The sequence below is a fragment of the Thalassophryne amazonica genome, chromosome 14, assembly GCF_902500255.1.
Source record: "Thalassophryne amazonica chromosome 14, fThaAma1.1, whole genome shotgun sequence".
Taxonomy (NCBI): Eukaryota; Metazoa; Chordata; class Actinopteri; order Batrachoidiformes; family Batrachoididae; genus Thalassophryne; species Thalassophryne amazonica.
In genome coordinates, this window is record NC_047116.1 from 65,981,681 (window position 1) to 66,005,374 (window position 23,694).

Below are 23,694 nucleotides of genomic sequence, written 5' to 3' on the forward strand. Positions count from 1 at the left end.
CTCAATTGGTTTCAAAGAATGAAAATAAAGTTGCCAGAATAGCCCATCCAATCACCTGACTTGAATCCATCAGAAAATCTAAAATAACTAAAGAAAAGATTTCGTAGAAGATGTCCATGGAACCGTCAAGATTTGAAGACTGATTGTGTGGAAGAATGGAACAAAATCCCACCTGAGCAATGCATGTGACTGCTGTCTCCATACAGGAGGCATCTTGACATTGTCATTAGCTACATGGATGATGTAACCACCCTTCGTCAAACACCAGCCTGTACCAACCGGCTAATGAAGAGGTTAGAAGAACTCCTTAGTTGGGCCAGGATGAGGATAAATTCAGCCAAGTCCCACAGTCTCTCCACATGCAAAGGAGTCAGAAATTATCACAACTTCTTCACAGTAAATGGTGAGAAGATCCCAACAATGGCAGAATAACCTGTCCGGAGAATTAGGAAACTGTATACAGCCAACTTTTCAGACAAGCACATGGCTAATACAGTAATGACACAACTTACCAATGGTGTGACGCGGATCAACAAGAGCCATCTTTTGGGAAAATTTACAGTAAGATCTGGTGCTACCAATTCACCTTATACAGGTGGCTAAGGTGACCTCTCAAGGTATGTGAGATCACCACCTCTACTCTGCAACTCAGAAGTCAACAGCTACATTACGATGTGGCTGGGCTTACCGTGGAGCCTCCCCAGCATAAGATTGTTTGGTAAGAATGCACTTCAACTGCCACTAAGTTCAATCCTGTTTGGGTATAGACAGGAGGAGGCGCGGCTCATCCTGGAGTTGAGGGACCCGTCTCACCTATCTGTGCAGAACATCAAAGCCCCAGTCCAAACAGGTCACAAGTGGAGAGCAGAACTGGCAGTCGACAAGGGCATAAGCAGGGTGAAACACCATGAAATTGTTGGCAGGGTGCAGTCATGGAGAACTGGGGTGTGGTGGGGGACTGTTCTGAAGAGATGGTCTAAAGCAACAACAAAGGAAAGGAAAGAGCTAGTGATTTGTGAAGTAGTCAGGACCGAGGAGGAGCTCTATCAGATCAAAGCCCTTAGCCAATACCAGCAAGGATGCTGAATGACCTGAGAGGGAGCCATTCGAAGGACCATAGGATGGGCCGATATGTGGAAGATCCCCCAAACTAGGCCGAGTTTTAAAATGTCATGTCAATAACACTTTTCGAAATATATTTACTGAGAAAAATAGTGGTGTCCAACACTTGTTCAACTTTGTTATGTTACAATTAATTTTTTTCCCTTAAAATTCTACTGAATTCTACTCACAACACTCCATAATGACATGAAAAAAGATTTTTTTAATTTTTGCAAATTTATTAAAAATCAAAAACTAAGAAATCACGTGTACATAAGTATTCAGACCCTTTGCTCAATACTTTGTTGATGCACCTTTAGCAGCAATTACAGCCTTAAGTCTTCTTGAATATCTAGCTTGTGGCATCATAGTCCACTATGAGTCCACTAATCCAATGAGTTTGTATCAGTAACTATCTTTGGGCAGTTTTGCCCATTCCTCTTTGCAGCACCTCTGAAACTCCATCAAGTTGGATGTGGAGCGTCAGTGCACAGCCATTTTCAGATCTCTCCAGAAATGTTCAATTGTATTCATGTCTGGGCCCTGGCTGGGCCATTCAAGGACATTCACAGAGTTGTTGTGAAGCCACTCCTTTGATATCTTGGCTGTGTGCTTTGGGTCACTGTCCTGCTGAAAGATGAACTGTTGCCCCAGTCTGAGGTCAAGAGTGCTCTAGAGCAGGTATTCAATCAGGATGTCATTGTATATTGCTGTATTCACCTTTCCCTCAATCCTGACTAGTCTCCCAGTTCCTGTGGCTGAAACACATCCCCACAGCATGATGCTGCAACCATTATGCTTCACTGTAGGTATGGTAACTGGATTCCTCCAAACATGATGCTTTGCATTTTGTCCAGGTGGCCTGCCATGTGCCTTTTACTAAGGAGTGGCTTCCATCTGTCTACTCTACCATACAGGCCCGATTGTTGGATTGCTGCAGAGATGGTTTTTCTTCTGGAAGATTCTCCTCTCTTCACAGAGGAAAGTTGGAGGTCTGACAGAGTGACCATCAGGTTCTTGGTCACCTCCCTGATGAAGGCCCTCCTGCCTCTATCGCTCAGTTTACATGGGTGGCCAGCTCGAGGAAGAGTCCTGGTGAATCCATATATATATATATATATATATATATATATATATATATATATATAAATATAACAGATAATCAGATAACTGAAAAGTTATCTTTTATGAAGCTAATCTGATAAACCACCCAAAAATTTATCGGAAGTTACAGATAACAGATAAATTCCAGTATTGTCCTGTACACTTGCAACTCATACAACCTGATTTTGAGTTATAACACCACGATCCCTTCTAGAAGCATCAAAGGCGAAGACAGAAATGGATCAGTCTTTGTGCGCTTTGCCCCCTGCTGGAAGCTATTGTTTACTACATGGCTTCCAGCACAGACGCAGCTGAGAAGCCATGTAGTAAACACAAAATTCAACTCTACTCAATCACAACCCTGCTGTCAGGTCTTGGAAAATAAAGCAATGCTGACTCATGGTTTGGTGTATAAATAAAATGAATACTGATAGAATAACTCCATTAATGTCAATTTTGTCATTTGTACAAAGTTAAAATATAACATATATCTTTTAATGTTGAATAACGCACTAATTCTGAAGTTTCGTAACAAACAGAGACAGATGACAAAGGATTCTGGGTAAAATGTGCCTCTGCTAACACTGATTGGTTGATTCATTATGTAATGAATGAGTCAAATGTGCTTTTGTAAAATATGCCATTTTATTATTTGTAAAAAAGGCATTAAAAAACAAGTTGTAACTAGGACTGCCAGCAGTCATATACGGGCCCTCGTTCCGTGCGACCGCCTACCCAGGCCAGTGGGTGCCCATGTGACAACATGTGGGCATGTGCATACAAGGGCAACCACTCATCACACAGTTAAAATTTTAAACAAATCACACAATGCATCAAGGAGTTATGACATGTAGATGGTTCATCCACTCGGGGGCACTCAGTGTACAAACAGAGGGGCCAGGTGTGTTGAGGGGCCAACCGTCATCATACATGTGAAGTTTCAAGTCAATCAAGCAAAGCATGAAGGAGTTATATGACTTGATGTTCCATGGCCAAGGGTCAAAATGGTGGCACCATAGCGGAAACACCCTTCAAGATAGAGAAAAGCCGTCGATAACGTTTGGTCAGTATCATCTCTGGATGCTGTGAAAGAAATTTGAAGTGCATTGGACAAAACCCCTAGGAGGAGTTCGTTCAAATACGACGTGTGGAAATCATGGCAAAATCACAAGAAAATGCAAAATGGCCGACTTCCTGTTTGGAGTAGACCAATGGTGCAAGAGACTTTTTTGTACGTCTATGCAAGTCACACGTGTCCCAATTTTCATCTCCCTACTACAAAAAACCCCTATGGGGAGGGCGACGCCCCTATACATTGTAAGAGGTTGTCGTGCTTGACCTGTGTATCAATTTTCATGATGATATGACAAAACTAAAGCCGTCAAAAAGAAGAACGTAATTTCATGGCGAATGGGCAATATTCGGCACGCCGCCACATGGACGCCGTTACTCGTAATTTCACGGCATTCATCGCCTACATTCACCAACCTGTTCTGCATGTTTTAGAAGTGGAATGAAGTTGATTGGGTTATGTATGTGACATCAGTAACTGTTTAAGTTTAATGTTCCATGGCGACGGGTCAAAATGGCGGCGCCATAGCGGCCACACCCTTCAACATAGAGAAAAGCTTTCGATAACTTTTGGTCAGTATCATCTTTGGATGCTGTCAAAGAAATTTGAAGTGCACTGGACTAAATCCTTAGGAGGAGTTCGTTCAAATACAACATGTGGAAATCACGCCAAAATGAGAAGAAAATTCAAAATGGCCGACTTTCTGTTTAGAGTAGACCCATGGTGCAAGACACTTTTTTGTAAGTCTATGGAAGTCACACATGTGTGCCAATTTTCATCTCCCTACTCCAAAAAAACCCCTATGGGGAGGGGTTTTTGAAAGATTCAAGGGGCGCTATTGAGGCATTTTGCCCCGCCCATGGGCGACGCCCCTATGAATTGTAAGAGGTTGTCGTGCTCGACCTGTGTATCAATTTTCATGATGATGTGACAAAATTAAAGCCGTCAAAAAGAAGAACGTAATTTCATGGCGAATGGGCAATATTCGGCACGCCGCCACATGGACGCCGTTACTCGTACCTTCACGGCGTTCATCGCCTACGTTCACCAATTTGTTCTGCATGTTTTAGAAGTGGAATGAAGTTGATTGGGTTAAGCATGTGACATCAGGACATCTTAAAGTAAAAAATAGGACATTTCCCGCCACCACCGGGGGGCGCTATGGTGCAGGTGGGAACTTAAGATATGTAGACGTTCAGGGCGGAATCCTCATCATGTTCAGCAAGTTTGAAGGATCTACGATGAAGTATGTGGGCGTGACAGCCGTTCGAAGTGAAATGGCGTGCTCCGAAAAGCTCGCCAAAGTTTGACGACCCCTAGCAGCCACGCCTTTTGACTTAATTAGAATCTTTTGATAACTTTTGATCACAATTGTGTTGTGGTGATTTTGACCAAATTTGAAGACAATCGGATGAAATCCCTAGGACGAGTTTGTTCAAATGTAAGTAGTGGAAATAGCCAAAAATGGCAAAAATTTGCTCAAAATCGAAAATTAAAATCAAAATGGCCGACTTCCTGTCGATATTTCACCATGACAGTAAGAGACTTTTTCGTGCATCCTGGCATGGTAAATATGTGTACCGAATTTCGTGAGGCTACGATGAAAAAAGCCCAATGAGGAGGGGTTTTTGAAAATTTCTAGGGGGCGCTATTTCGCGGTTTTTCTGCGACCATGTGCGATGCCCCCAAAATATCAAATTCCCGATCCGGCCGGACAACTTTGGAAAGTTTGGTGAGTTTTGGAGCATGGGAAGAGGCTGAAATTTCGATTTCAAAAGTGAGAATAATAATAATAATAATAATAATAAATAATAATAATAAACAGCGCAATTACAACCACTCATCACACAGTTAAAATTTTAAACAAATCATACAATGCATCAAGGAGTTATGACATATTGATGGTTCATCCTCTAGGGGGCGCTCAGTGTACAAATAGAGGGGCCAGGTGTGTTTCAAGTCAATCAGGCAAAGCATGAAGGAGTTATCATGACTTGTTGTTCCATGGCGAAGGGTCAAAATGGCGGCGCCACAGTGGCCACACCCTTCGACATAAAGAAAAGCTTTCGATAACTTTTGGTCAGTATCGTCTGTGGGTGATGTTGAAGAAATTTGAAGTGCATTGGACAAAATCCCTAGGAGGAGTGCGTTCAAATACAACATGTGGAAATCACGTCAAAATGAGAAGAAAATTCAAAATGGCCGACTTCCTGTTTGGAGTAGACCCATGGTGCAAGAGACTTTTTTGTACGTCTATACAAGTCACACGTGTACCAATTTTCATCTCCCTACTCCAAAAAAACCCCTATGTGGAGGGGTTTTTGAAAGTTTCAAGGGGGCGCTATTGAGGCATTTTGCCCCGCCCATGGGTGACGCCCCTATGAATTGTAAGAGGTTGTCATGCTCGACCTGTGTATCAATTTTCATGATGATGTGACAAAATTAAAGCTGTCAAAATGAAGAACGTAATTTCATGGCGAATGGTCAATATTCGGCACGCCGCCACACAGACGCCGTTACTCGTAACTTCACGGCGTTCATCGCCTACGTTCAGCAATTTGTTCTGCATGTTTAGAAGTGGAATATTTCACCATGACAGTAAGAGACGTTTTCGTGCGTCCTGGCATGGTAAATATGTGTACCGAATTTCGTGAGGCTACGACGAAAAAAGCCCAATGTGGAGGGTTTTTTGAAAATTTCTAGGGGGCGCTATTTCGCGATTTTTCTGCGACCATGTGCAACGCCCCCAAAATATCGAATTTCGGATCCGGCCGGACGACTTTTGAATGTTTGGTGAGTTTTTGAGCATGGGAAGAGTCCGAAATTTCGATTTCAAGAGTGAGAATAATAATAATAATAATAATAAACAGCACAATTACAATAGGGTCCTCGTAGGACGTTGCCTACTGGGGCCCTAATAATAATAATAAATAATAATAATAATAAACAGCGCAATTACAATAGGATCCTCGTAGGACGTTGCCTACTCGGGCCCTAATAATAATAATAATAAACAGCGCAATTAAAATAGGCTCCTCGTAGGACGTTGCCTACTCGGGCCCTAACAATAAATAATAATAATAATAATAATAATAATAAACAGCGCAATTACAATAGGGTCCTCGTAGTACGTTGCCTACTCGGGCCCTAATAAATAATAATAATAAACAGCGCAATTACAATAGGGTCCTTGTAGGACGTTGCCTACTCGGGCCCTAATAATAATAATAATAATAATAATAATAATAATAATAATAAACAGCGCAATTACAATAGGGTCCTTGCAGGATGCTGCCTACTCGGGACCTAATAATAATAATAATAATAATAATAATAATAATAAACAGCGCAATTACAATAGGGTCCTCGTAGGACATTGCCTACTCGGGCCCTAATAATAAATAATAATAATAATAATAATAATAATAATAATAATAAACAGCGCAATTACAATAGGGTCCTCGTAGTACGTTGCCTACTCGGGCCCTAATAATAATAATAAATAATAATAATAATAAACAGCGCAATTACAATAGGGTCCTCGTAGGACGTTGCCTACTCGGGCCCTAGTAATAATAACTAGACTGCAAGCAGTCATATACGGGCCCTCGTTCCGCGCAACCGCCTACCCAGGCCAGTGGGTGCCCTTGTGACCACATGTGGGTATGTGCATGCAGGGGCAACCACTCATCACACAGTTAAAATTTTAAACAAATCACACAATGCATCAAGGAGTTATGACATGTTGATTGTTCATCCACTAGGGGGCGTTCAGTGTACAAACAGAGGGGCTGGGTGTGTTCAGGGGCCAACCGTCATCATACATGTGAAGTTTCAAGTCAATCAGGCAAAGCATGAAGGAGTTATCATGATTTGATGTTCCATGGCAAAGGGTTAAAATGGCGGCAGCATAGCGGCCACACCCTTCAACATAGAGAAAAGCTTTCGATAACTTTTGGTCAGTATCATCTTTGGATGCTGTCAAAGAAATTTGAAGTGCATTGGACAAAATCCCTAGGAGGAGTTCGTTCAAATACAACATGTGGAAATAATTTCAAAATGAGAAGAAAATTCAAAATGGCCGACTTCCTGTTTGGAGTAGACTCATGGTGCCAGAGACTTTTTTGTACGACTATGCAAGTCACACATGTGTACCAATTTTCATCTCCCTACTCCAAAAAAACCCCTATGGGAAGGGGTTTTTGAAATTTTGAAGGGGGCGCTATTGAGGCACTTTGCCCCGCCCATGGGCGAGGCCCCTATGAATTGTAGGAGGTTGTCATGCTTGACCTGTGTATCAATTTTCATGATGATATGACAAAATTAAAGCAGTCAAAAAGAAGAACGTAATTTCATGGCGAAGGGGCGATATTCGGTACTCCACCACAAAGAAGCCGTTACTCGTAACTTCACGGCGATCATCGCCTATGTTCACCAACTTGTTCTGCATGTTTTAGAAGTGGCAGGAAGTTGATTTGGTTAAGTATGTGACATCAGGACATCTTAAAGTAAAAATAGGACATTTCCCGCAACCACCGGGGGGCGCTATGGCGCAGGTGGGAACTTAAGATATGCAGACGTTCAGGGCGGAGCCCTCATCATGTCCAGCAAGTTTGAAGGATCTACCATGAAGTATGTGGGCGTGACAGCCGTTCGAAGTGAAATGGCGTGCTCCGAAAAGCTTGCCAAAGTTTGACGACCCCTAGCAGCCACGCCTTTTCACTTAATTACAATCTTTTGATAACTTTTGATCACCATTGTGTTGTGATGATTTTGACCAAATTTGAAGACGATCAGATAAAATTCCTAGGACGAGTTCGTTCAAATGTAAGTAGTGGAAATGGCCAGAAATGGCAAAAATTTGCTCAAAATCGAAACTTAAAATCAAAATGGCCGACTTCCTGTCGATATTTCACCATGACAGTAAGAGACTTTTTCGTGCATCCTGGCATGGTAAATATGTGTACCGAATTTCGTGAGGCTACGACGAAAAAAGCCCAATGTGGAGGGGTTTTTGAAAATTTCTAGGGGGCGCTATTTCGCGATTTTTCTGCGACCATGTGCGATGCCGCCAAAATATCGAATTTCGGATCCGGCCGGACGATTTTGGAAAGTTTGGTGAGTTTTTGAGCATGGGAAGTGGCCGAAATTGCGATTTCAAGAGTGAGAATAATAATAATAATAATAATAATAAATAATAATAATAATAATAATAATAACAAACAGCACAATTACAATAGGGTCCTCGTAGGACGTTGCCTACTCGGGCCCTAACTAGGACTGCAAGCAGTCATATACGGGCCCTCGTTCCGCGCGACCGCCTACCCAGGCCAGTGGGTGCCCTTTGGGCCACATGTGGGCATGTGCATACAAGGGCAACTACTCATCACACAATTAAAATTTTAAACAAATCACACAATGCATCAAGGAGTTATACCATGTCGATGGTTCATCCACTCGGGGGCGCTCAGTGTACAAACAGAGGGGCTGGGTGTGTTGAGGGGCCAACCGTGATCAGTCGTGAAGTTTAAAGTCAATCAGGCAAAGCATGAAGGAGTTATATGACTTGATGTTCCATGGCGAAGGGTCAAAATGGCGGCACCTTAGAGGCCACAGCCTTCAACATAGAGAAAAGCTTTCAATAACTTTTGGTCAGTATCATCGCTGGATGCTGTTAAAGAAATTTGAAGTGCATTAGACAAAATCCCGAGGAGGAGTTCGTTCAAATAAAACGTGTGGAAATCATGGCAAAATGACAAGAAAATTCAAAATGGCTGACTTCCTGTTTGGAGTAGACCAATGGTGCAAGAGACGTTTTTGTACGTCTATGCAAGTCACACCTGTGTACCAATTTTCATGTCCCTACTCCAACAAAACCCCTAAGGGGAGGGTTTTTTAAAAGGTTCAAGGGGGCGCTATTGAGGCATTTTACCCTGCCCATGGGCGTTGCCCCTATGAATTGTAAGAGGTTGTCGTGCTTGACCTGTGTATCAATTTTCATGATAATATGACAAAATTAAAGCCGTCAAAAGGAAGAACATAATATCATGGCGAATGGGCAATATTTGGTACGCCGCCACAGAGAAGCCGTTACTCGTACGTTCACGGCGATCATCGCCTATGTTCAACAACTTGTTCTGCATGGTTTAGAAGTGGAAGTAAGTTCATGGGGTTAACTATATGGCTTCCGTACCTGTTTAAGTATAATGTTCCATGGCGAAGGGTCAAAATGGCGGCGCCATAGCGGCCACACCTTTCGACATAAAGAAAAGCTTTCGATAACTTTTGGTCAGTATCGTCTGTGGGTGATCTGGAAGAAATTTGAAGTGCATTGGACAAAATCCCTAGGAGGAGTTTGTTCAAATACAACATGTGGAAATCACGCCAAAATGACCAGAAAATTCAAAATGGCCGACTTCCTGTTTGGAGTAGACCCATGGTGCAAGAGACTTTTTTGTACGTCTATGCAAGTCACACGTGTACCAATTTTCATGTCCCTACTCCAAAAAAACCCCTATGGGGAGGGGTTTTTGAAAGTTTCAAGGGGGCGCTATTGAGGCATTTTGCCCCGCTCATGGGCGACACCCCTATGAATTGTAAGAGGTTGTCGTGCTCGACCTGTGTATCAATTTTCATGATGATGTGACAAAATTAAAGCCGTCACATCATCATGAAAATTGATACACATGTATGCCTCTGGATGACTTCGGTGATATTGCCCACGTATCAGTATGGGGTTAAAAGAATTTTTTTTTTTCTTTCTTTCTTTTTTGTGACCAGTTCTCCTTTTCCTGCAGAGGATAGAGTGGTTTCTTCTAGAAGCAGCTGTCCTCTCTTTGCAGAGGATAGAACTACACATCTAATACAAAACATTTAACAGGTAGGTGCTTAAACTGATTTAAAATTTTCTAAATGTTTGTAGCTGTTCAGCTTTGTTTACCACGTTAATGGTCTAAAAATTATCGGACAAAGATTTATCCGAAGATAATTAGTCCGATAATGGTTTTCAAAGTTATCTGAAAAGATAATCCGATAATGAAAACATTATCTTCGATAATTATCAGTTATCGGAACTGTGCCCACCACTATAGATAGATAGATACGTAGATTTATTGTCATTACAAGTGCAACAAAATTTCTTCCCACACAGTCACCTCAGTCAAAATACAATTTATCCACAATTATTACAAGTTGAACGTAATAATGGCACACATCAGAATTAGAACACCCATTAATATACATTTGATTGTTTATGTACGCTAAACTTTAAGACAGTCCGTCATCCGATTTGAGGCAATGTGAATGTGGGGCTGGGGGTGCAGCAGTGTCCCGTGCATCTGCAAGCTCAGGGGGAGAGGCAGGGAGGAGGCAAGGGGGGGGTGGTAGAGGTGGGAGGGGGGTGGGCATGCATCATGAGTGCAGATGAGATGAGTTTGTATCAGTAAGATAAGTTTGTATCAGTTTCTGTCAGTGTGTGCATAATGTCTTTAGTTGCCTTGACAACATCACTGACTGTCTGGGAGGGCAGAAGATAAGAGTGCAGCTGAATGGTTCACCGAGGCCGTAGAGATTCTTCTGGAGGAAAACAGCGGGGTGTTTCAACCTTCGGAGGCTGATAAGCCTGCCATGTTTAGGGTTGAGCACAGAAAACACATTTGCAGCTCCTATGACCAACAAAATCCAAATTATGAGTATTCCCTGGTCTCTGAAATCTTCCTTTGCAAGGTGTACATTTGCTCTGAGATGTTATCCAAGTTACGTCTGATTTCAAGGGCTAACGCAGTCTGAGAATGTATTGCCTTGCCCAACTCATTAATCATGACGGACAGGTGAGGGGCCGTGGTTCTGGTAGAAGCCATCTTGCTAATTCTCGGGTAGGTCAGGGCAGCACATAAACCAATAAACCAACCTAAACCAAGTACCACCCCCCACCCATGATAAAACCAAATATAAATAAATCTTTGATGTCCTCCACAGAGAGTGGTACCAAGCATGCAACACGCCATTTCTCCCAGGCGTCGAGAACATAGCCCGCAGGGTAGGTTCCATCTGGGCAGGCATGGTCCCCCAGCCCTGATTTCCTTGTTGAAAAAAATTGTGTCAATAGCGTTCAGAGACCAGCTGATCAATTCCATGGTTGAATCCAATATAGTTTAAAGAATTCACAGTCCGGTGAAGTTGGGACTTTGACGGTTGAAGCAGAGCTAGAGAAGGAGAGAGGAGGAGATGTGATCGCTCTCGCTGGAGTCCCAAGCTAATATATATATATGTGTGTGTGTGTGTGTGTGTGTGTCTGTGTGTGTGTATGTGTAATGCTGCGTAATATAGATAATATGGGATATAGGGTGTAATATGTTTAGATAAAGGAGAATGTTGGAGTCACAGACTGTAGTGTGTTGACTTGATAAGGCCAAAGAAGCTGAAGAAACTGGGCTGAAAAAGGGTTAGAGAGTCCGCCTCCCATGCTGGACATCATGAATTCACGTCCCGAGGGGAGCAATTGGGAGTCGCCGCAATCAAAACACAATTCAGAGCAAGCCGCTGCACTACCATGACCAAAGGTGCAGTATGACCCACCTGTATCATCATGCATGAAAAGTGTCTTGCCAGTGAAGACTTTATCAGCAACAGTGATGTGTCCTGGTTTGAAATGAGGGCCATCCACCCCATTTTCTTTGCAAAGCTTGGTCAAAATCTCTGAGGGTTTTAAACTGTCTCTCCAAGCATTATAGCCACAACTAGCAAAGACAGAAAACGTTCCATAGCTCAATTATTCTGAAGCAGTCAGAGATATACTGTAGCTTTAATGAAGACATACATGCTGTACTCAACAGGGATTCCACAGGTGGCTCTGTGTCGGCTGTAGAACCTGTTCTCCAGGTCAATGCGAGTCTCTCCGATAAGGTCGTCCCCTCCAACCATGTCATAGTCATAGATGAGCACTGAAAGCAGAGACTCCTGAGGAAATTTTGCTTGGATCTCAAAAGACCTGAATATGAGAAGGAGAAACACTTGAGAATTTCAGTTTCAACTACCAACAGTCCAAACTGTCTGTTTGCAACACTGATTTGGCTGCACATGAATTATATATTTTTATACCATGGTCAGTGAGAATTCCATGTCTAACTGGCGTGCATTATTTTTGTGTATATGCACACGTAGTTCAGCGAGTTAAGTCACTGTAATATCACTCTGCTCTGGTCGTCACCATAGCAATGCGCAAAATCACTTGGCGCAGATCAGCTGTATTTTGACAGGTGAATGACAGAAACGTGATAAAACATGGATTTCCAAATGAATTTTAAAATTTTTTGGCCAAAATAAAACATTTGATGAATGGAAAGAGGAGGAGAGCAAACGAGAAGAACAGCAAAAGCAACGGCATAAAGATCATCGGACGAACTGGACAAGACTGAAAACGGGAAAGAAGACGATAACGGTTGCCAAGGATGACCCCTTGCTCACACTGCCTCCGGTGTTACTGTTGCGGGGTACGGATGTGGGACCTGCAGCGAATCCAAGTCATGATTTTAGGGTTTACAAATTTTTTTGACTGTTAAAATTTATTGACTTAGCCCACTGGATCAATGGATATGTATCGGTTTGCAGCTGAGTGTGAAGTGGCTGGGATGAGGATTAGCACCTCTAAATCTGAGGCCATGGTTCTCACCAGGAAACCAATGGATTGCCTAAGTGAGTAAGGTAGCCCTAAGTGAAGGAGTTCAAATACCTTGGGGTTTATTTCATGAGTGAAGGGACAATGGAGTGTGAGATTGGCCAGAGAATGGGTGCAGCAGGGGTGGTATTGCATTCGCTCTACCTTACTGTTGTGACGAAAAGGTCAGTCTTCGTTCCTACTCTCACCTATGGTCATGGGGGTTGGGTCATGACCGAAAGAACTAGATCACGGGTACAAGCGGCCAAAATCGGCTTCCTTAGGAGGGTGGCTGGGGTCTCCCTTAGAGATGGGGTGAGAAGCTTTGTCATCCGTGGGGAGCTCGGAGTAGAGCCGCTGCTCCTTTGTGTTAAAGGAGCCAGCTGACATGATTCGGGCATCTGGTAAGGATGCCCCCTGGGCGCCTCCCTAGGGAGGTGTTCCAGGCATGTCCATCTGGGAGGAGACTCCAGGGAAGACCCAGGACTAGGTGGAGAGATTATATCTCCACACTGGGAACGCCTTGGGATCCCCCAGTCAGAGGTGGTCAATGTGGCCCGGGAAATGGATGTCAAGGGTCCCCTGCTGGAGCGGTCGCCCCCCGCGACACGATCCCGGATAAATGGTTGACGATGAGTCAGTGAGTGAGTGAGTGAGTGACTAAGCTTTACTCACTATGCCAGCAAAAAAAATGTTAGCAGACTGAAAGTTAGCGGAACTAAATTTAGTGGATGATAATTGGTCCGCTGATAGTTTTCAAAGTTAGTTGAAAAGCTAATTGGCTAATGAAAAAGTTAGTTTTGCTAATTAGTGGTCAGCAGATTAGTGGAACTGGGCCCACAACTGGAGTCATGCATGGTCAAGTATGGAGTTCCACAGTGTTCTGTTTTAGGGCCACTGTTGTTTTCATTATATATGCACCACTGGGTCAGATTCTCTGTTCGTTTCAATTGGATTTACATTTTTATGCTGATGGTCTGCAATTGTATATGCCACTGGCTTTGAATGATGGTTCTGAAACGTCTAAACTTGGGGCCTGTCTAACTGCTGTTAAGAGCTGGTTATCAGCAAATTTCCTGCTCCTTAACTCAACCATAAATGGTTATTGTTGGACCAGCAAGACAGAGTCACCTTTATAATACTTTTACTCTGTCTTTGGATGATTGTTATTCACTCCCCCTCTAGCTGCCACCTTATCATGGTGGGGCAGTTTGCGTACCTGGATGATCCTAGGAGCTATGTTGTCGGGGGCTTTGTGTTCTCTGTAGGGTCTCCCGAGGCAAACAGGTCCTAGGTGACGGGTCAGAAAAGGGCAGTTCAGAACCTCCATGACCACTAAAAGATCAAGGACCGAGACGTCGCCCGGTATGGCGGAGCCGGGGTCCCACCCTGGAGCCAGGCCTGGGGTTGGGGCTCGTGCACGAGCGCCTAGTGGTCGGGTCTTAGCCCATGGGACCCGGCCGGGCTCAGCCCAAAAGAGTGACGTGGGCCTGCCCTCCTGTGGGTTCACCACCTGCAGAGGGGGCCATGGGGGTCGGGTGCAGAGAGGATTGGGTGGTGGTCGAGGGCGGGTGGCCCGGCGGCCCGGTCCATGCTCACAGCCCCTGGCTGTTGGGACGTGGAATGTCACCTCACTAGGGGGGAAGGAGCCTGAGCTTGTGCGGGAGGTTGAGAGATACTGACTAGAGATAGTCGGGCTCACCTCCACACATAGCTTGGGCTCTGGTACCCAACTCCTGGAGAGGGGCTGGATGCTTCATTTTTCTGGCGTCGCCCATGGGGAGAGCATTGCTTATTGCTCCCCAGCTCAGTCGCCAAGTGTTGGAGTTCACTCCGGTGAACGAGAGGGTCGCGTCCCTATGCCTTCGGGTCGGGGACAGGTCTCTCACCGTTGTCTCGGCCTACGGGCCGAGCAGCAGTGCAAAGTACCCGACCTTCCTGGAGTCCCTGGGAGGGGTACTAGATAGCGCTCCGACTGGGGACTCCATTGTTCTCCTGGGGGATTTCAACGCACACGTGGGCGGCGACAGTGAGACCTGGAGGGGGGTGATCGGGAAGCACGGCCTCCGCGATCTGAACCCGAGTGGTGTTCAGTTGTTGGACTTCTGTGCTAGTCACAGTTTGTCTATCACGAACACCATGTTCGAGCACAAGGGTGTCCATAAGTGCACGTGGCACCAGGACACCCTGAGCCAAAGGTCGATGATCGACTTTGTAGTCGTATCATCTGACCTTCGGCCACGTGTCTCGGACACTCGAGTGAAGAGAGGGGCAGAGCTGTCGACTGATCACCACCTGGTGGTGAGCTGGATCCGCTGGAAGCGTAGGAAGCCGGTCAGACCTGGCAGGCCCAAACGTATCCTGAGGGTCTGCTGGGAACGACTGGCAGAACCCTCTGTCAGCGAGGTCTTCAACTCCCACCTCCGGGAGAGCTTCTCCCAGATCCCGGGGGAGTTTGGAGACATGGAGTCCGAGTGGACCATGTTCTCCACCTCCATTGTCGATGCGGCTGCTCGTAGCTGTGGTCGCAATGTCTCTGGTGCCTGTCGCGGCGGCAATCCCCGAACCCAGTGGTGGACACCGGAAGTAAGGGATGCCGTCAAGCTGAAGAAGGAGTCCTACTTATCTTTGTTGGTAGGTGGGACCCCAGAGGCAGCTGACAGGTACCGGCAGGCCAAGCGTGCCGCAGTCCGTGCGGTCGCAGAGGCAAAAACTCGGGTCTGGGAGGAGTTCGGGGAGGCTATGGAGGAGGACTATCGGTCGGCCTCGAAGAGATTCTGGCAAACCGTCCGATGCCTCAGGAGGCAGAAGCAGCTCTCCACCAGCACTGTTTACGGTGCGGGTGGGGAGCTGTTGACCCTGACTGGGGATGTTGTCGGGCGGTGGAAGGAGTACTTCGAGGATCTCCTCTATCCCATCGTCACGTCTTCCAAAGAGGAAGCAGAGACTGGGGACTCAGAGGCGGACTCATCCATTACCCAGGCTGAAGTCACCGAGGTGGTTAGAAAGCTCCTCGGTGGCAAGGCTCCTGGGGTGGATGAAATCTGTCCTGAGTACCTTAAGTCTCTGGATGTTGTGGGGCTGTCTTGGCTGACACGCCTCTGCAACATCGCGTGGCGATCGGGGATAGTGCCTCTGGATTGGCAGACCGGGGTGGTGGTCCCTCTGTTTAAGAAGGGGGACCGGAGGGTGTGTTCCAACTATAGGGGGATCACACTCCCCGTTAAGGTCTATTCCAGAGTACTGGAGAGGAGAATTCGACCGATGGTCAAACCTTGGATTCAGGAGGAGCAGTGTGGTTTTCGTCCTGGTCGCGGCACACTGGACCAGGACTGGACTGCTCAAGGGTTCATGGGAGTTTGCCCAACCAGTCCACGTGTTTTGTGGATCTGGAGAAGGCGTTCGACCGTGTCCCTCGGGGCACCCTGTGGGGAGTGCTCCGGGAGTACGGGGTCCGGGGTCCTTTGTTAAGGGCTATCCGGTCCCTGTACAATCGCAGCAGGAGCTTGGTTCGCATTGCCGGTAGTAAGTCAAACCTGTTTCCAGTGCACGTTGGTCTCCGCCAGGGCTGCCCTTTGTCATCGGTTCTGTTCATTATTTTTATGGACAGAATTTCTAGGCGCAGCCAGGGTGTAGAGGGGGTCTGGTTTGGGAACCACAGAATCTCATCTCTGCTGTTTGCGGACGATGCGGTTCTGTTAGCTTCGTCAAATCAGGACCTTCAGCGTGCACTGGGGTGGTTTGCAGCCGAGTGTGAAGCGTCCAGGATGAAAATCAGCACCTCCAAATCCGAGGCCATGGTTCTCGACCGGAAAAAGGTGCTTTGCCCTCTTCAGGTCTGTGGAGTGTCCTTGCCTCAAGTGGAGGAGTTTAAGTATCTCAGGGTCTTGTTCACGAGTGAGGGACAGATGGAGCGCGAGATCGATAGACGGATCGGTGCAGCATCTGCAGTGCTGCGGTCGGACCGTCGTGGTGAAGAGAGAGCTGAGTAGGGGGGCAATGCTCTCGATTTACCGATCGATCTACGTTCCGATCCTCACCTATGGTCATGAGATTTGGCTCATGACAGAAAGAACGAGATCGCGAGTACAAGCGGCTGAGATGAGTTTCCTCCGCAGGGTGGCTGGGCGCTCCCTTAGAGATAGGGTGAGGAGCTCGGTCACTCGGGAGGAGCTCGGAGTCGAGCCGCTGCTCCTCCACGTCGAAAGGAGTCAGTTGAGGTGGCTCGGGCATCTTTTCCAGATGCCCCCTGGATGCCTCGCTGGAGAGGTGTTCCGGGCACGTCCCACTGGGAGGAGGCCCCGGGGAAGACCCAGGACACACTGGAGGGACTACATCTCTCAGCTGGCTTGGGAATGCCTTGGGGTTCCCCCAGAGGAGCTGGGGGAGGTGTGTGTGGATCGGGAGGTCTGGGCGGCTTTGCTTGAGCTGCTGCCCCCGCGACCCGACTCCGGATAAAGCGGAAGAAAATGGATGGATGGATGGGTTATTCATTGCAAAGACAGAGTTAAAAATGACAAAACACTTTCCTTTGATTCTCATATTAAGGAGGTCACTAGAATTGCCTTTTTTCATTTGAGAAATATTGCTAAGGGCCTCTTCACACATAACACGAAGTTGGTCAAAAGAGGCGATAAAAAGGGTGATAAAAACTGGATTGGCTAGCCACAAAAAATTCCAGCTGCTGTTGGGAGGGACAGACAGTCGGACAGCCATGTACAATCCCGCGTCGCTGTCTCTGTGTCATGTGCACACGAACACACAGAGACAGATGTGAGAACGCACGTCACACAGCAGTGAGGAGCTTTTCCCAGCAGCAGGGAAACATGGAATATTTAATTCCTGATATTAAAAAGAGGAAAGAATACAGGAAGTATTGTCTGTCTGTTGCTCTTTGTTCATGCCTATAGACGTAAGCAAGGACTTTAATGAAACTACATGTATGAAATAAAATGATGTATAAACATCAAACCCCTGCTCTCCTCCCCCCTGCCTTGTGCGCACATATGTTCATCGCCATGCGTGTTGAGACGTGGCTGGGGGCAATCCAAAGGTGATATCTTTTGTTTTTATTTTTCCCCATGTAGTCATCATTTGCACACACTCATACACCTCCGTGCCCTGCACATGGATGGTTGGAGCACATGTGACAATATGAGTTCCCCATCTTTGCATTGCACTGACATGAGGGTCAGCTGGAGCAGCCCAAAACAGCCGAGGAACACATTCACTGGCCATGGGCCGTGATCAGCTCCCTTACTACTTGATTTCAAATGACACCCAACCCATGATTACGTGTCGATCACGGTCCCCTGGCAAATGTGTAACACTGTAGAGGGTGTGACCATGTCAATATGGACATCACATCACTGATGAGCTCACATGAATGAGCAAGCGGGTGGGCATGTCAGGGGGCACACTGTGGTCCTATCCCTCTTCTTTCTTTGATTACTTATTTTATGTTATTTGTACTTTATTTATTAAGTTCATTTCCTTACTTTATATATTTGTCTGTTATTCATTTATTTATACGATACAATACGATACGATATACTTTATTGTCCCCAAAGGGAAATTTGTCTTGGACTTCAAGTGCTTTGCAAAAAACAGATAAGTTTCCATACCATGCTGCCATCCCATATCTAATGATACTCTCCAACACCGCCTGATAAAATAAAAGCATAACTTTCTGGTCAACACCAAACACCCTAAGTCGACATAAAAAATACAGTCTTTGCTGTAAACATACACACAAATGATCAATATGGGTTCCCCAGCTAAATAGACTATCTAAGTGAACACCTAGATATCGATAAGAGCTTACCTGGTGGATTTTTTGATCATGAACTACAACTGGAGTCTGGTCCCCAACAGACCGAAGATCTGGAACAATTTTCTGTGTTTTATTTACATTTATAACCAGGTGACTGGCATCACACCATTGAACAAAAGACTCCACCTCAGAAAAATAAGATGAGCAATCTTTGTCCTTGTGCAAGAGGCTGAAGATGGCAGTGTCATCAGAAAACTTAAAAATAAGGTTACCGGGGAGATGACTGCTGCATTGATTTGTATATAACGTAACCAAAACAGGGAAACTCACACAACCCTGAGGTACTCCTGTGCTAATAAATCTGGAGTCTGAGACTGTGTTGTTTACTTTAACATTCTGAGTCCTATCAGTTAAAAAAGAATAAAACCATTTCACAGTAAGCGGGTCTACAGTCATCTGAGACAATCTGCTTAACAACAGATGAGGCCACAAGGTATTAAAAGCAGAGCTAAAATTGACAAAAGACGTGTATAAGCCTTGGGGTCCTCAAGATGCTTTAGGGTCAAATGGGTGATACTATTAATTGCATCATCTGTACCTCGTCCATGTCTGTAAGCAAACTGCAGTGGATCCAATTTAGAGCTAACATCGGCTTTCAATATAGAAATAATATATTTCTCCAAACATTTAACTACCACGGAAGTTAATGCAACTGGTCTAAAATCATTACTCTCACTTGGACAGGGTTTCTCTGGAACAGGAATAATAGTCGATTTTTTCCAGAGGTTAGGAACTGTGTGTGTGTCTAGAGACTGGGCACCAAGCTGGAGTGAGCTCTTCTGCGCAGGTCCCCAAAATAAAAGGGGAAATGCCATCGGTGCCTGTGGATTTACCCTTACAAACCCTACTAAATAGTAACTTAATTTTATGGGGGTCAACTACCAACCCAACCTCAGTAGCAGGAGGAGACTGTAACACATGATTACATTCCAATGAAATATCCTGAGTTTCAAACCTGAGAAAAAAATCATTAAGTTCATTAGCTTTCTCCAGTTCATCATGAGTTACTAAGCTTTATTTATTTAATTATTGTTTTATTTTAGTTATGTATTTGTCATATAATTATGTATTTATTTATTGTATCATTGTCTGCTGAGAGAGTGAGTCTGTGTGGAGTGCGAATTAAAGCCATCACACATGAATGAGCTCATGATTCCTTATTGTATGTATGTATGTATTTATTTCACCACTCTTTCTTTTAACTGAACACCTTGCTGTCTCTCGCACTCTTCCCTGAAAATGTGCATGTTATCATTTGACAGCTTCGGTACTCCTGCCTGCGCTGACATGATCTGAGCGACACTCTCACTTGGGCTCATGGCTGGCTGTTGCTCAATGCTCCACATGAGAGACGGACGTTGCGATCACATGTCACGTGGCTGTCCACTCGGATACTGCACTGGCCGCGGACCGCCGCCTAATTTGGGGTTTACATGGGATCTATGTGAGTCATATGGGATGATTTTTTTTCCCACTCTGTTGTGGCAGCATTTGTACACTGCTGCCTTGTGATCCCACCTCCAGAGGGACATGCTGAATATGTCATGATGAGTGCTCTGACATGCCGGTCAGCTGTGTGTGCCGAGTTTTACACACACACACACACACACACACACACACACACACACACACACACACACACACACACACACACACACACACACACACACATATTATATATATATATATTATATATATATATATATATATATATATATGCAATTATTGTTATTTACATTCATTATTAAGATCCCATTGTCTTATGTACAATTTGTACATGTTCAATCAATCAATACCTGATAATTTCACAAGGACCACAATGGAAATAAGTGTTTATGCTTTATTGTGTTATCTCTATATCATTGACCTTCACCTCTGTATGTTTATATTGATATTGCAGAACAAACTCAATCAATCAATCAATCAATCAAGCAATCATAAACAATATTTTATTTACGTTTTAACGGCATCTGTAGGAGGGTATGTATGTATGCATACATGAGCTTTTCAGAAGAGTGGAAGTTAGCTTTGCATTAGGAGAAGTTAGCGGGCACACTAACGTCTGCGAAGTGTCTTATAATTCACTCCAGATGTGTTAACAGATTCCAAATACAGTGTTTTCAGTTTTAGACGTGTTTATTTATCACCAACCAGAGAATAATGCCCATGCCTACTCCATCAAATAAGTCCTCACGCACAGATCACACGTGATTGCCAGCTGGAGAACAATGTCCCACGCCCACCATCAGCTCCTCACAATGTTCTCTCACGATTCTGGGATGTTAGATAGAAAGTCCAATACCTCCTGAAAATAATGTATTCTGACTTTTTCCAATGTAAGAAATACATCTGCATGTTCAGGCAGACTGTAAAAACAGCATTGTGAAGAAATTCCATGTGCATGTTCATGGTGGAAGTAAAATAGCATCCTGCGACAGCAGCGTCAGTACACATTAGGATACAAAATCTGACAGACTGAAAAAAATTAAGAGTTTCTGGGTGAAGTGTGTCATCTCCAATGTACATTCTATGTAAATCCGAGTCATCACTTTCGAATGAAAGCTCAGAAGCTTTGTTAGTGGCTGTAGCAGCGTTTGTTTCACTCTGTCTGTTGGCCGTCGAGATGTTTCTGCTTTTCCTAAAATATGCATCACATACTGAGAAATGCCAAGAAATGCCGTAGAAGACATTTTCTGGAAATGAGAGGCATTATTAACAATAAAATACAGTACATCAGCGACCACTAATTTTTACTGCATGTGCGCAGATAAATTTACAGTCATGAATACTATGATTTTGTGTTGCTAACCAAGATGTTAAATAACATGTGACATGTCCTTTAAATAAAGGCCACCTGTAAGGGTGTAATAAGGGTTACAGAAAGAACAATACAGACACTGCTATTTTTATTAACAGCCTAATATTATTTTTTCTTCACTTTCTGTAATAACAAATTTGATAAATGTTTTCTTTATGTTTTGATTTGGAATAGAATGTGCAGTGTTCCTAATGCATTTGTGTGTATGGAAATAAAAGCTATTATAAGGATTTGAGCTTTACTCACTTTTTTAAACACACTGCTATTATTTTTAACACAACTGTACATGAAATGAAGTTGACCATACAAAGCATGGAATACCTTGGACTGATGCTGTTTGATTTGCTTCAAACATACAGGCCAGCTTAACATTATCCAAGCTCAGAAAAAATATTCAAGAAAATCCAGTCACAAAGACCATCAGGTTCCACAAGCCGTTAAAAAAACCCCATAAATGATGAGCTTAACATCTTCAGTCTTAGCAAATATTAGTAGGGTTTCCACAGGTAACACGCAGTGGCCTTGCCAGGCTCTTCTTAGAAATTAGTTAAGATCACCAGGTTACAGATGTAACTCCACTGAAAAGGTAGTTCTGCATAATTACAAGAAAAAATGGGAAACAGTAAAAGGACAGTGAAGTGAAGGTAGAAGTCATACCACTGAATGTTGGGAAATTACAGGAAAGGAAGAGAAGTGACACATTTAGAGGAGGGAGATTATGTTGTGCATGCAGGAAATAAGAGGAACAAGAAAATACTGTACACAAACTTCCCTACCATGGAATGTTCAGTTTTTTATAAAATAGGAATCTTTCATAACAACACTGTACAGCCTTTTAATTATGTCATGTTTCTAGTTCATCAGATTTCATTCAGTATTTTGTGACATGCACATATGTCTTTACAAAGTTCTTGATGGTACTCATTCAAGATTCTCACTCAGTTGAATAACTGACAAATGCCATGCCAGGTATTCTGTCCAAGGTGTACCCTGCATCTCGCCCTGTGACCTGCTGGGATAGGCTCCAGACCCACATGACCCTTAACTGGAATAAGTGGAAATGAAAATTGAATCAATAAACATCATGCAATCATGTTTACAAGTTTATCTTGTGGTTTGTCCTTTACTTTTCAGTCTTTCAGAATAGTAAGTTTCTTCAGCTTCTCCCTTTTTTCATTCGGGGGTCACACTGCAGGTCCGAGATGGATCTACATGCTGACATAGGCTTTACACCAGATGCCATCCTTGACACAAGTCCACATTACATGGAGAATGGGCTGGATGGTCTTGAAATACTGAACCTTCTGCTCTGGAAACAAGTGTTAACTGCTTAAGGATCCCAATTACTCTTGAATTATATAATTAAAGGTGTTTATGAAGCAGCCCGCTGATGCATTTTTGACCAGTTTTAATAAATTTCATTTTCTCTGAGAAATTCAAGAATTTCCCATTAGATGGTGACCCTTTACGCCCAGTTTCCTGGTACAAAATTTAGACAGATCCTCCGGAGGAGGAGTGAGTTGAGGGTTTGAGTTGATTTTCTGAAGAAAATGTTGATAGAAATTCCAAATCCAGCTCTATTAGGTTTTAGGTCTATGGGATTAGTTTGTATGCTTCAATATCACTCCAAAAGATACAGCTGGCTCCACTAAGAAATCTAGGATGATTTGCAATTTAAAGAAGTTGTCAAACGCCTTGGATATTTCTTCAAGTGGTTGTACTTAGGTCATTGTATTGGTATAGTTTTCCCCATTAAATATCATCATAACCTGTAATACCCATGGGGATCAGTTCTGAAACCGTCTCCAGGCTTGATGCAACTCCAAGTGAATGCAAAACAATCAGTAATACCTTCAGCTTCATTACTGATCAAAGAAAGTACAGGAAAGTAGGCTGAGATGGATGGGATACATGTTGAGAAGATGCAATAAAGCACAGGATAAGAAAAAGAGGGGAAGATACAAGTGTAGGTCGATGGATAAAAAAGGCCTTGAAGGATAAAGGGCTGAGTGGGGAGGTGTTGCAGGACTAGGATGTATAGAAAAACATGGTCAGAAATAGCTTTATATCACAAGAAATTCTTTGACCTATGAATTAGCTAAGGTCGAGGG

General features: G+C 44.2%; 1 protein-coding gene across 1 annotated transcript in view; it reads right to left on the reverse strand.

Moving 5' to 3' along the window:
* fer1l6 (fer-1 like family member 6) overlaps positions 1–23,694 on the reverse strand; it is a 656,531-nt gene that overhangs the window by 124,320 nt on the left and 508,517 nt on the right. Inside the window, exons 36-37 of the mRNA XM_034186126.1 lie at positions 12,096–12,266; positions 11,855–12,015 (exon numbers count right to left, since the gene is read on the reverse strand). Of these exons, the coding sequence (XP_034042017.1) occupies positions 11,855–12,015; positions 12,096–12,266 (332 nt within the window). The remainder of the gene's footprint in view (positions 1–11,854; positions 12,016–12,095; positions 12,267–23,694) is intronic.